The sequence below is a fragment of the Oncorhynchus masou genome, chromosome 30, assembly GCF_036934945.1.
Source record: "Oncorhynchus masou masou isolate Uvic2021 chromosome 30, UVic_Omas_1.1, whole genome shotgun sequence".
Classification (NCBI taxonomy): domain Eukaryota; kingdom Metazoa; phylum Chordata; class Actinopteri; order Salmoniformes; family Salmonidae; genus Oncorhynchus; species Oncorhynchus masou.
The window spans coordinates 7,686,507-7,700,384 of NC_088241.1; the positions used below are offsets into that span (position 1 = coordinate 7,686,507).

The 13,878-nt window shown below is 44.6% G+C and overlaps 1 protein-coding gene across 1 annotated transcript; it reads left to right on the forward strand.

The window, feature by feature from the left end:
• The first annotated feature begins 803 nt into the window (after positions 1-803).
• Positions 804-13,446, forward strand: LOC135521948 (carcinoembryonic antigen-related cell adhesion molecule 5-like). Its single transcript, XM_064947772.1, has 13 exons — positions 804-999; positions 1,482-1,781; positions 2,486-2,767; positions 3,040-3,315; positions 3,455-3,730; positions 4,174-4,425; positions 4,531-4,806; positions 5,053-5,304; positions 5,467-5,742; positions 6,209-6,460; positions 11,271-11,549; positions 11,809-12,066; positions 12,630-13,446. The coding sequence occupies exons 1-13, from the start codon at positions 945-947 to the stop codon at positions 12,707-12,709; spliced, it is 3,114 nt and encodes a 1,037-aa protein (XP_064803844.1). The 5' UTR covers positions 804-944; the 3' UTR covers positions 12,710-13,446.
• Positions 13,447-13,878: the final 432 nt, after the last annotated feature.

Sequence of the window (13,878 nt, forward strand, 5' to 3'; positions counted from 1 at the left end):
GTCAAAGTCCAGACCTAATCCCAATTGAAATGCTGTGGCAGGACTTGAAACGAGCAGTTCATGCTTGAAACCCCAAAAAGTATCTGAGTTTAAAGCAGTTCTGCATGGAAGAGTGGGCCAAAATTCCTCCACAATGAGGTGAGAGACTGATTGCATTTGGTTGCAGTCATTGCAGCTAAAAGTGGCACAATCAGGTATTGGGTGTAAAGGAGCAATTACTTTTGCACACAGATTAATTGGGTGTTGCATAACTTTTTTAATTAAATAAATAAAATAAGTATCAATTTATTTTGTTTTTTGTAAACGCAGGCTCCCTTTTTCTAAAATTGGGTTTTGGTTGAAGATCTGATAACATTCAGTATCAAAACTATGCAAAAATATAGAAAGTCAGAAAAGTGGCAAATACTTTTCCACGGCCTGTTAAGTGTTTTTCTGACAGGTTCAATGTGAACAGTGTCTTATGAGCCAACGTTGCCTCAGCCACTGTAGATAGATCATGAGTTTCGACAGGGTCAGAGAACCTATATCCGGCCTCATTAGCCATGTACCATCCAGCCTCCTCCCAGGACCCGTATAGTACAGACAGAGTTGATCAGATTTACAGTAAACCATAATCAACTTGGGTCAACAAAAAACACAGTTGGAAAAATGTGCGTGGACAAAACAGGGCGTGGGTAGTTGGGTAGGCGTGTGTGAGTGTGTTCTGGCGACAGGTAGGGTGGGTAGGTGTGTGTGGGTGTGTTCTAGCGACAGGTACGGTGGGTAGGTACATTTGCATCACCTGACACGAGGTGATCCTGAATAAATATTTGCTGATTGAGGGGAGACTGTGACTGAGCAGTATCGACATTTTCGGATTTACCAAGAAGTCTGGACAGTCAATAGGTCAATAGGAAAGTGTCCCGTTCACTTCTGATCCGTGGTGTTTGATAAGTGGTAGAACTATGGAGTATCCTCTGGTGTGGGTTCTCATCCTGGTGCTGCTCAACTTCACTACAGGTAAATAGGACAAAACGCTCATTCTGGAAGTAAATTGATGCCTATTTGTGCTATAACGCTTTGTTAAATAAGTAACAGGTTGTTCAAATGTCTCTGTTTGGTTGATGAACTTCAGTCAAACAGTATCAATTCAGAAAAGTTGAGATTTCTATTTCTATCTGACATTGACAACCATGTCTAGAGTAGACATTAGAAATAGATAGTAGGTCATGTTGTAAATTGACTAATTTGTAAACAAAAGCTTCTATTTCTGTTAAAGTGCCATAGTCTAAAGATTTGATTAATCTCAATTAAAATATTTGAAAGAACTTTAAAGAATTTTGTACTGATTAATAATAAGAACTTTAAAGAGTTTTGTACTGATTAATAATAAGAACTTTAAAGAGTTTTGTACTGATTAATAATAAGAACTTGAAAGAGTTCTGTATTGATTAATAATATCTCAAAACATGAACTAAACTCATCAATCCATCCTCTTCTAGATGTCTCTGGCCAGGTGGTGGTTCCCTCGAAGAACCCCTTAGCTGTGGGCAGTAATGTCACCCTGAACCTAGTTCCTCAAAGCCCCATCAACATAGGGACCTGGTCATATGAAACTACAATCATCGTCCTTTTCTATCCTGTTGGCAGTATTGTGAGTACAAGTTATCGAGGCAGAGTCTTATTCAACCGTTCCTCCTCAGAGCTGTCCATAAGCTCTCTCCAACTCAACGACTCAGGACGATATACCGTGCAGGGAATGGAGCCAGTCCTGTATGCTGTGGTGACTTTGTCTGTCCAGGGTAAGGAACTGACCTCTGCCTGTCTGTTGATCTTTCTACGATGGTAGACTCTCACTCACTGGCACACAGTCACTTCCTCGCACACACACTCACCTGCACACTTACTTACCCATTCACATACCTTCTTCCATGCAGGTTCACATGAAAACATGCTTGCACATCAGTGGAGGCTGCTGAGGGAAGGACAGCTAATAATAATGGCTGGAATTGAGTGTAATAGAGTGAATTGAATGGTATCAAACACATGAAAGCTATGTTTTTGATACCATTCCAGTAACTCCATTCCAGACATTATCATGAGCCGTTCTCCCCTCAGCAGCCTCCACTGATGGGCATACATTATCTATCAATGATTGATCTCTATCACAATAATAAAAGTCATTTTCCTGACATGGAAAGCTAACACTTAAATGTGTCAATGTTTTCTGAACCTATAGTGAAGTTGGCCTACATAATACCTTTGAAAAGAATTAACCTGAACAGATCACAGAGCAAACTGTTATTTTCAAGACACACATAATACTTTTTATGTGTGTGCAAAGAGACTAAGTAAACAAAATAGCATATTTAGATTGATTTCCAAAGCAAGTTTTACAGTATGAAACGAATATCAACTACATGTTTGTAATTCAGTAAGACACAAAAAAAACTTTCTTGAAACACATCCACCTTATCTTGACTGCCATCATCTCTCTCACCCACAGAGCCCATTTCAAACGTGATTCTAAGGGCCAACGCCACTGATCTAGTGGAATTGAACGACACTGCCATTTTCACCTGCTCTGTCTCGTCTGGCACCTCCCTCTCCTACCGCTGGCTGAATGGCAGCTCAGAGGTCACAGCTAGTGACAGAGTTCGGCTTGGTGGTGGGAACAGCACTCTCACCATAATCAGTGTGACACGATACGATGAAGGGCCGTTCAGATGTGAGGTCATCAATGGAATCAGCAACGGCACCAGCCAGCCAATTGGCCTCAATGTTAGATGTGAGTATCAGAGTATGCAGTATACTGTACATTAATCATACACAACATACATGGATTGTACCTTGTCATGGAGAGCCAGCATTCCATGCAATGATGTAATATACCTATTTTCATCCCAAACCATTCCTCTGTGATCACATGATCCAGGTCATTATTTGCATGGATCATGAGTACACTTTGTTTAGTTCCTCAGCATGCACAATAGAGCAGGATGGAAACATATTCTAGGTAATGTTTACCCAACACTTCATTGTTATTTGTTCCTCCCATAGATGGCCCAAGTAACCTCACCATGATGGTAGTTCCTGAGATGACCATAGGACATACAGCCTACAAGACGGGCTCTGACATCACTCTGTCCTGCTCCGCTCAGTCCAAACCCGCTGAGTCCTACAAGTGGAGGTTTAATGGGATGTTCCTCAACGAGCAAAGCCCACAGCTCAGCCTGCAGAACACCAGAGAGAACCAGACAGGAAGTTACGCCTGCCTAGCCTACAACAATGTCACACTCAGATACGCCACCATGAGCACAATGATAAAGGTTGTGGGTAAGGCAACATTATAGTTACGAAATGTCATATAGTTGGTAGTGAATATTTGATTATTGATGGTTATGAATACAACGTTATATCACGGTATTTTTACCACCGATCCAGTGAAGTACTCACCCTCTTCTTTTGACCATAGAGCCGATATCAGCGGTTTCGTTGAACCGTGATGGGAAGCCACCAATACTGGATCAGTCGTTCACTCTGCGGTGTGAGGTGACTGGACCTGTAGACTACATTCACTGGTTGATGAATGGCCAGCTCATCTCCCTAAATAACAGAACATTCTTCTCTACCGACAACAACACAATGGTTATCAACCCAATCCAGTTTTCTGACAATGGAGAATATCTCTGTGAGGCCTTTAATGCTGTTAGCAACCTGACCAGCATGACATACAAGCTTGTGGTGAACTGTAAGTATTACAAGAGCTGGTCATCTGTGTCTGATAAAACCAATTCAGTGGCCTTGTAGTTAAAGTTTCTGCCCTGAGATATGAAGGTTGGGAGTTTGATCCCTGGATGAGTCATACCAGCGACTGTAAAAATGTGACCCAATGTGTCTTTACTTGGCACTCAGCATCAAGGAGATAAATTGGGGCATAAGGGCCTGTGATAGACTAGCGTCCTGTCCAGGGGATGTACTTACACATCAAGCTGCAACACGCTACAGAAATAGGAGTTAGGCTCTGCTCCTATGAGCTCCTGCTCCTATGAGCTCCTGTTCCTATGAGCTCCTGCTCCTATGAGCTGTTCTGACTTGAACAAGCCAAGGATTGTGGAAGACTAGTTATTTACTAAACTTTGTCAAAATAGTAAAACCATGAAATGAACCATACTGTCTTGTGTTTATTAATAGTTGGACCAGAGAGACCTGCTGTAACTAGTCCGGATATAGCAATGACAGGACACAGCGTGACCTTCAACTGCTCAGCCTCCTCTCAGCCTCCCAGTCAGTTCAGCTGGTTCTTCAATGGCTCCCAGGTGGCAACTGGCTCAGTGTATGAGACTGGAGCACTGATCTTAGCCAGTAATGGAGAGTACACCTGTGTGGCCTTCAACAACGTCACTGGCAGAAACAGAACTGTCTCCAAGATGCTCATTGTTGTTGGTAAGACGGAAGAGACATCTAAACTGTTTAACTTGTAGATATAAGACATTCAACATGCAGTGATTGAAGTCAACATCTTGTGATACTCTGACGTTTTCTTCACAGAACCAGTCACCATGGCCATGGTGAAAGCAATGGGATCCCAGCCAATTCTGAACCAGACATTCTCTCTGACCTGTGGCACCGCTGGAACGGTTTACTCCATTCAGTGGATGAGGAACGGCTGGCCTCTGTATGCTGACAACAGAACAGACTTCTCTATGAACAACAATACACTGACATTCAACTCTGTCCAGCATTCTGACAACGGAGACTATCAGTGTTCTGCCTCCAACCCCCTCAGCAACATGACCAGCCCAGAATACAGACTGATCGTCAACTGTGAGTACTTATTATTGCCCAAAACCAAACTTGTCTGCAAATTAAATTCTAAATTTGACCTATAATGAGGGCAAGATGGAATTTATAGTAATGTAGTTGGGGTAGGTTTGGATCCCACTTCTGACACTAATGTAATAAAGTCAAGGGGATGGTTGGGTATTGCTGGGGTCAAACCAAGCCAATGCACTAATGGCAGTTCCAATTGCTAATATAATACTTCTATCTTCGTTATCTTGTGTTTCCCAGATGGTCCAGAGAGACCTGTTATCATGAGTCCGGATATAGCAATGACAGGACACAGCGTGACCTTCAACTGCTCAGCTTCCTCTCAGCCTCCCAGCCAGTTCAGCTGGTTCTTCAATGGATCCCAGGTGGCAACTGGCTCAGTTTATGAGATGGGCCCACTGACCTTAGCCTGTCATGGGGAATACACCTGTGTGGCCTTTAACAACATCACTGTCAGAAACAGCACTGTCTCCAAGATACTCACTGTCGTTGGTGAGTCAGTAACTGCTACTTAAAATCAAGGGACTAAAACTTCCTTTACTTTGTTTGTGTTCATTTGGTTTTAGACAGTATATGTGCTGTTGAACCTACAGTATAATTAGATGGAAGTTGAGAGATAAAGTGCTGAAAAACCATTTGATCTACTTTCCACAGCACCTGTGACCATGACCATTGTGAAAGTAATTGGAGCCCAGCCAATACTGAACGAGAGATTCTCTCTGACCTGTGGCACCGCTGGAACGGTTTACTCCATTCAGTGGATGAGGAACGGCTGGCCTCTGTATGCTGACAACAGAACAGACTTCTCTATGAACAACAATACACTGACATTCAACTCTGTCCAGCATTCTGACAACGGAGACTATCAGTGTTCTGCCTCCAATCCCCTCAGCAACATGACCAGCCCAGAATACAGACTGATCGTCAACTGTGAGTACACTCTTAGAAAAATGGGTTCCAAAAGGGTTTTGCTGCTGTCCCCATAGGAGAACCCTTTTTGGTTCCAGGTAGAACTCTTTTTGGTTCCATGTATAACCTTCTGTGGAAAGGATTCAACATGGAAGCCAGAACGGTTCTACCGGGAACCAAAAGGGTTTTTTCCAAGGGTTATTCTGTGGGGACAGCCAAAGAACACTTTTTTGGTTGTAGATAGCACCTTTTTTTCCAAGAGCGCAGTTAACAAGTGCTATAAAGTTCAACTTTAACCCCATGGCTTAAGGTGGAATCTTTGAGAATAAATATTGAATAAATATTGTAGTAAAGTCAATGTAAATGTTTAGATCACACCTCTAACATCATTAAAATATTTTGATGATCCTTGACCTTCTGGCCAATAACCTCTATTGAGTGGAATTCAGATGTTTGGTCTATAGCTGATTGTCTTTTTGTATTATAGATGGACCAGAGATGCCTGTTATAACGGGACCAGCATTAGGAGAAATGGGACACAACTTGACCTTAAACTGCTTGGCCTCCTCTCAGCCTCTCAGCCAGTTCAGCTGGTTCTTCAATGGCTCCCAGGTGGCGACTGGCTCAGTGTATGAGATGGGCCCTCTGACTTTTGCCAGTCAAGGGGAATACACCTGTGTGGCCTTCAACAACATCACTGGCAGAAACAGCACTGCTTCCAAGATGCTCACCGTCATTGGTAAGTCAGACTTCAGATTCTTCGCTTTGATGTGTTCATTTGCAATCTGATAAGAATTACAATAAACATACTTATCATACAAAAGAGCCCAAACATTTCCAATCTTTACTCAGTGAAGATGTACAGCAAAATACATAAATTCAATACAGTGCAGTGTCCACTTATACCCTGAACTCTCACCCCATCCTTCCACAAATATGTACTTATCCATCAGCCAGGATTTATCTGTGCTCCTCCGTGCATATCACAGGACTTCTCATCAGTCAGGAGAGGCCTTGGGAGTACACATTCCTACTGTCCATTGCAGTCCACTACATAATTCAACTATTCAAATCAAAAGTAACAGTCAGTATCTGGTGTGGCCACCAGCTGCATTAAGTACTGCAGTGCATCTCCTCCTCATGGACTGCACCAGATTTGCCAGTTCTTGCTGTGAGATGTTACCCCACTCTTCCACCAAGGCACCTGCAAGTTCCAGGACATTTCTGGGGGTAATCACCCTAGCCCTCACCCTCCGATCCAACAGGTCCCAGACATGCTCAATGGGATTGAGATCCGGGCACTTCGCTGACAATGGCAGAACAATGACATTCCTGACTTGCAGGAAATCACGCACAGAACGAGCAGTATGGCTGGTGGCATTGTCATGCTGGAGGGTCATGTCAGGATGAGCCTGCGGGAAGGGTACCACATGAGGGAGGAGGATGTCTTTCCTGGAACGCACAGCATTGATATTGGCTGCAATGACAACATGCTCAGTCCGATGATGCTGTGACACACCGCCCCAGACCATGACGGACCCTCCACCTCCAAAAATCGATCCAGAGTACAGGCCATGTTGTAACGCTCATTCCTTCGACGATAAACACGAAATCCGAACATCACCCTTAATGAGACAAAACCGCTACTCGTCAGTGAAGAGCACTTTTTGCCAGTCCTGTCTGGTCCAGCGACGGTGGGTTTGTGGCCATAGGTGACGTTGTTGCCGGTGATGTCTGGTGAGGATCTGCCTTACAACAGGCCTACAAGCCCTCAGTCCAGCCTCTCTCGGCCTATTGTGGACAGTCTGAGCACTGATGGAGGGATTGTTCCTTCCTGGTGTAACTCAGGCAGTTGTTGTTGCCATCCAGTACCTGTCCCGCAGAAGTGATGTTCGGATGCACCGATCCTGTGCTGGTGTTGTTACACGTGCTCTGTCACTGTGAGGTCGATCAGCTGTCCATCCTGTCTCCCTGTAGCGCTGTCTTACGCGTCTCACAGTACAGACATTGCTATGTATTGCCATGGCCACATCTGCAGTCCTCATGCCTCCTTGCAGCATGCCAAATGCACGTTCACGCAGATGAGCATCTTACTTTAGTGTTTTTCAGAGTCAGTAGAAAGGCCTCTTTTTTGTCCTACGTTTTCACAACTGTGACCTTAATTGCCTACTGTCTGTAAGCTGTTAGTGTCTTAACGACCATTCCACAGGTGCATGTTCTTTAATTGTTCATAGTTCATTGAAAAAGCATGGGAAACAGTGTTTAAACCCTTTCAATGAAGATCTGTGATGACTACTTCCGGCGCCGACAGAGATGGCCGCCTCGCTTCGCGTTCCTAGGAAACTATGCAGTTTTTTGTTTTTTTACGTGTTATTTCTTACATTAGTAGCCCAGGTCATCTTAGGTTTCATTACATACAGTCGAGAAGAACTACTGAATATAAGATCAGCGTCAACTCACCATCAGTACGACCAAGAATATGACTTTCGCGAAGCGGATCCTGTGTTCTGCCTTTCAACCAGGACAACGGAATGGATCCCAGCCGGCGACCCAAAAAAACGACTCCGTAAAAGAGGGAAACGAGGCGGTCTTCCGGTCAGACTCCGGAGACGGGCACATCGTGCACCACTCCCTAGCATTCTTCTCGCCAATGTCCAGTCTCTTGACAACAAGGTTGATGAAATCCGAGCAAGGGTAGCATTCCAGAGGGACATCAGAGACTGTAACGTTCTTTGCTTCACGGAAACATGGCTCACTGGAGAGACGCTATCGGAGGCGGTGCAGCCAGCGGGTTTCTCCACGCATCGCACCGACAGAAACAAACATCTTTCTGGTATGAAGAGGGGCGGGGGCGTATGCCTTATGGCTAACGAGACGTGGTGTGATCACAGAAACATACAGGAACTCAAATCCTTGTTCACCTGATTTAGAATTCCTCACAATCAAATGTCGACCGCATTATCTACCAAGAGAATTCTCTTCGATTATAATCACAGCCGTATATATTCCCCCCCAAGCAGACACATCGATGGCTCTGAACGAACTTTATTTGACTCTTTGCAAACTGGAATCCATACATCCTGAGGCTGCATTCATTGTAGCTGGGGATTTTAACAAGGCTAATCTGAAAACAAGACTCCCTAAATTGTATCAGCATATCGATTGCGCAACCAGGGCTGGCAAAACCTTGGATCATTGTTATTCTAACTTCCGCGACGCATATAAGGCCCTGCCCCGCCCTCCTTTCGGAAGAGCTGACCACGACTCCATTTTGCTGATCCCTGCCTACAGACAGAAACTAAAACAAGAAGCTCCCACGCTGAGGTCTGTCCAACGCTGGTCCGACTAAGCTGATTCCACACTCCAAGACTGCTTCCATCACGTGGACTGGGATATGTTTCGTATTGCGTCAGACAACAACATTGACGAATACGCTGATTCGGTGTGCGAGTTCATTAGAACGTGCGATGAAGATGTCGTTCCCATAGCAACGATTAAAACATTCCCTAACCAGAAACCGTGGATTGATGGCAGCATTCGCGTGAAACTGAAAGCGTGAACCACTGCTTTTAATGAGGGCAATGTGACTGGTAACATGACCGAATACAAACAGTGCAGCTATTCCCTCCGCGAGGCTATCAAACAAGCTAAGCGTCAGTAATAGAGACAAAGTAGAATCTCAATTCAACGGCTCAGACACAAGAGGTATGTGGCAGGGTCTACAGTCAATCACGGACTACAAGAAGAAAACCAGCCCAGTCACGGACCAGGATGTCTTGCTCCCAGGCAGACGAAATAACTTTTTTGCCTGCTTTGAGGACAATATAGTGCCACTGACACGGCCTGCAACGAAAACATGCGGACTCTCCTTCACTGCAGCCGAGGTGAGTAAAACATTTAAACGTGTTAACCCTCGCAAGGCTGCAGGCCCAGACGGCATCCCCAGCCGCGCCCTCATAGCATGCGCAGACAAGCTGGCTGGTGTGTTTACGGACATATTCAATCAATCCCTATACCAGTCTGCTGTTCCCACATGCTTTAAGAGGGCCACCATTGTTCCTGTTCCCAAGAAAGCTAAGGTAACTGAGCTAAACGACTACCGCCCCGTAGCACTCACTTCCGTCATCATGAAGTGCTTTGAGAGACTAGTCAAGGACCATATCACCTCCACTCTACCTGACACACTAGACCCACTCCAATTTGCTTACCGCCCAAATAGGTCCACAGACGATGCAATCTCAACCACACTGCACACTGCCCTAACCCATCTGGACAAGAGGAATACCTACGTGAGAATGCTGTTCATCGACTACAGCTCGGCATTTAACACCATAGTACCCTCCAAGCTCTTCATCAAGCTCGAGACCCTGGGTCTCGACCCCGCCCTGTGCAACTGGGTACTGCACTTCATGACGGGCCGCCCCCAGGTGGTGAGTGTAGGCAACAACATCTCCACCCCGCTGATCCTCAACACTGGGGCCCCACAAGGGTGCGTCCTGAGCCCTCTCCTGTACTCCCTGTTCACCCACGACTGCGTGGCCACGCACGCCTCCAACTCAATCATCAAGTTTGCGGACGACACAACAGTGGTAGGATTGATTACCAACAACGACGAGACGGCCTACAGGGAGGAGGTGAGGGCCCTCGGAGTGTGGTGTCAGGAAAATAACCTCACACTCAATGTCAACAAAACTAAGGAGATTATTGTGGACTTCAGGAAACAGCAGAGGGAACACCCCCTATCCACATCGATGGAACAGTAGTGGAGAGGGTAGTAAGTTTTAAGTTCCTCGGCATACACATCACAGACAAACTGAATTGGTCCACTCACACAGACAGCATCGTGAAGAAGGCGCAGCAGCGCCTCTTCAACCTCAGAAGGCTGAAGAAATTCGGCTTGTCACCAAAAGCACTCACAAACTTCTACAGATGCACAATCGAGAGCATCCTGGCGAGCTGTATCACCGCCTGGTACGGCAACTCATCTCATATGCATATACTGTACTCGATACCATCTACTGTATCTTGCCTATGCTGCTCTGTATCATCACTCATTCATATATCCTTATGTACATATTCTTTATCCCCTTACACTGTGTATAAGACAGTAGTTTTGGAATTGTTCGTTAGATTACTTATTGGTTATTACAGCATTGTCGGAACTAGAAGCACAAGCATTTCGCTACACTCGCATTAACATCTGCTAACCATGTGTATGTGACAAATAAAATTTGATTTGATTTGATTTGAAGTTATTTTGATTTTACAAATTATCTTTGAAAGACAGGGTCCTGAAAAGGGGATGTTAATTTTTTTGCTGAGTTTACACACACACACACACACACACACACACACACACACACACACACACGCACACACACACACACACACACACACACATATATAGGTATATATATATATATATATATATATATATATATATATATATGTGTTTGTATCCAGCTATTGCATTGCTGGAACTAACCATTTGATCAAATGACAAATCTTGATACTGTACATAAAGCAATACACTTCCTCTGTCCTCACAGAGGCTATAAAGTCAGTGATGGTGAAACGAAACAAAATACCAATATCATCTGACAACCTAACCCTGACCTGTGATGTCACCGGGCGCTATGACACCATCTACTGGATGAAGGACAACCTGTCTCTGGTCCTGAACAACACCTTGAACTCTGACATAACCATCTCTAACAACTCTCTGCACTTCAGTCCAGTCAAAGTGTCTAACGATGGAAACTATCAGTGCGTTGCCACCAACCTCCTTCGACCACACACCAGCCCTAAATACCAGCTACTGGTGAACTGTAAGTACTGGTGTTTTAGTAATATTTATTATTTATTTATTTATTATTTATTATTTATGTATTTATTATTAATGTGGAAACAGTCAGAAACCCACCACTGGTATGATGGTTAGTGCTATCTGGGATACCTGGAATGTCCCTAACCTAAACCCTAACCTGAACGGCTTTAAATTTCAACCTCAATGGGTTGATGTAAGAGTTGGATGTCCCTGTTTAGACTTTTCCTTATTATGACCCCCCCCCCTCTCTCTCTCTGTAGATGGCCCCCTGAGTGTGAACATCTCTGGCCCAGTCTCAGTGGTGGTTGGCTCAGTAATCACAGTCACGCTGAAGTGCTCTGCTGACTCCCGGCCAACCAGTGATTACGGGTGGATATTCAACAACCAATCAGTGCTAGGGACTGGCCCTTTGATGGCTGTTATCGCCTCCTTGGAGAATGCAGGGGACTACACTTGTGTGGCCAAGAACCCTGTGACCAACATCTCTATGTCCAAGACCATTAGTCTGGATGTCACTGGTAAGTGGGTGGACTGTTGTAGTAAGACCTGGGTGGGATATAATGAGTAATTAAATGTCACAAAGTTGTTTTTATTACGTTAATTTGGTTCTAGTTTGCGTATGTGTTTGTGCAAGGATCATGTTCATACATCAGGGAAATGCAATACAGACATTTTCTGAACAGGGGGGGTACAGACAGTAGTAAAAACAAATACAGTTAAAAAAAACTTCCTCACTCATTCTCTTTGTCCCCCTCCTCTCCCATTATCTTTTTCCCCCTCCTCTCCCATTCTCTTTGTCCCCCTCCTCTCCCATTCTCTTTGTACACCTCCTCTCCCATTCTCTTTGTCCCCCTCCTCTCCCATTCTCTTTGTCCCCCTCCTCTCCCATTCTTTTTGTCCCTCTCCTCTCCCATTCTCTTTGTCCCCCTCCTCTCCCATTCTCTTTGTCCCCCTCCTCTCCCATTCTCTTTGTCCCCCTCCTCTCCCATTCTCTTTGTCCCCCTCCTCTCCCATTCTCTTTGTCCACCTCCTCTCCCATTCTCTTTGTTCCCCTTCTCTCCCTTTCTTCTTTCTCTCCCAGGCCACTCGCCTGCCCCTCCATTCCTGTCCAGAGTTGGTCTGATGCTGATGGCCCTGCTAGCCCTCTCTCTCTGCCTATGATCAACCACTGAGACCACCACAGTAAGCACACTGCATGTCTGTCTGCTGGCTGGGAGCCAATCACTCCCTTCCCTCTACCTTCACTGACTCCCCTCACTGATCTGAAAAAGGACTGGATAGAAATAAGTGGTTTTGTTTATATTGTACTTGCCCCATCTTGCCACTATAGGGCTGGGTTTAGTATGCCCAGCTCCTTTCCAATGCTTTTACATTGTGAGGAGAGAGAACAAGAGGTCAGGTGGGAGGGGTCTATCCCCTTAGAATAGAACCCACCTCGACAGTGTGTTCTCTATTCTCATCTCTATAAATAAAAACAAAAATCTTGAAAACTGGTCTTCAACATGATAAATGAAAGGGCAAACATCCATTGCTCAGCAGCACTGCCTAGTTCTGTTTCTAAAAGTTCTTAGATATTTACTGCCCTTGTGACTGTGACTGTTGCCCTGGAGTCCATTCACTGAGTCCCTTTCTGTGTTGTTCTGTGTTTGATCATGTATGTAAACTCTGTTATTTAAGTACAAATTCAGGTTTAATTAACTTGTAAATACCTTAAAGGTAAAACATTTCAATTGATAGTACAGTTAACTGGTGTTTATGTAAAATATGACTTGTTTTTGCATAAGCTTGTAAATTCTCGGAGGAGACGCAGGCTTGTGGTGTTGTCTTATGTTTATATTTCCTCGTCATTAATTATTGTCTTAAATAAAATGTTGTCTTTTCACACCTGTCCTACTGAATGGTGCAATCTTGGGTGATTTCTTTATCGGCAGAATGGCTCTTTACTTGGCTCATCACGCTCTAGCAACTCCTTGTGGCGGGCCAGGTGCCTGCAGTCTGACCTTGGTTGTCGGGTGAACGGTATTTCCCCCGAGATATTGGTGCGGCTGGCTTCATTGTTGAGCAGGCGGGTGTAAAGAAGTGCGGTCTGGCAGGTCATGTTTCGGAGGACGCATGACTCGACGTTACCCTCCCGAGCCCTTTGGGGAATTGCAGCGTGAGACAAGATCGAAATCGGGTAGAATAGGGGGTAAAATACAGAAATAATGTGAATAATGTGAATAATGAAGTAGCAACAGAGTGATTTAGAATTGCACGATACAAGTAAAAGGAAATATGAAATCTAATGATAAAATTATAAAATAATAATAATAATAATAATTTTTTACATT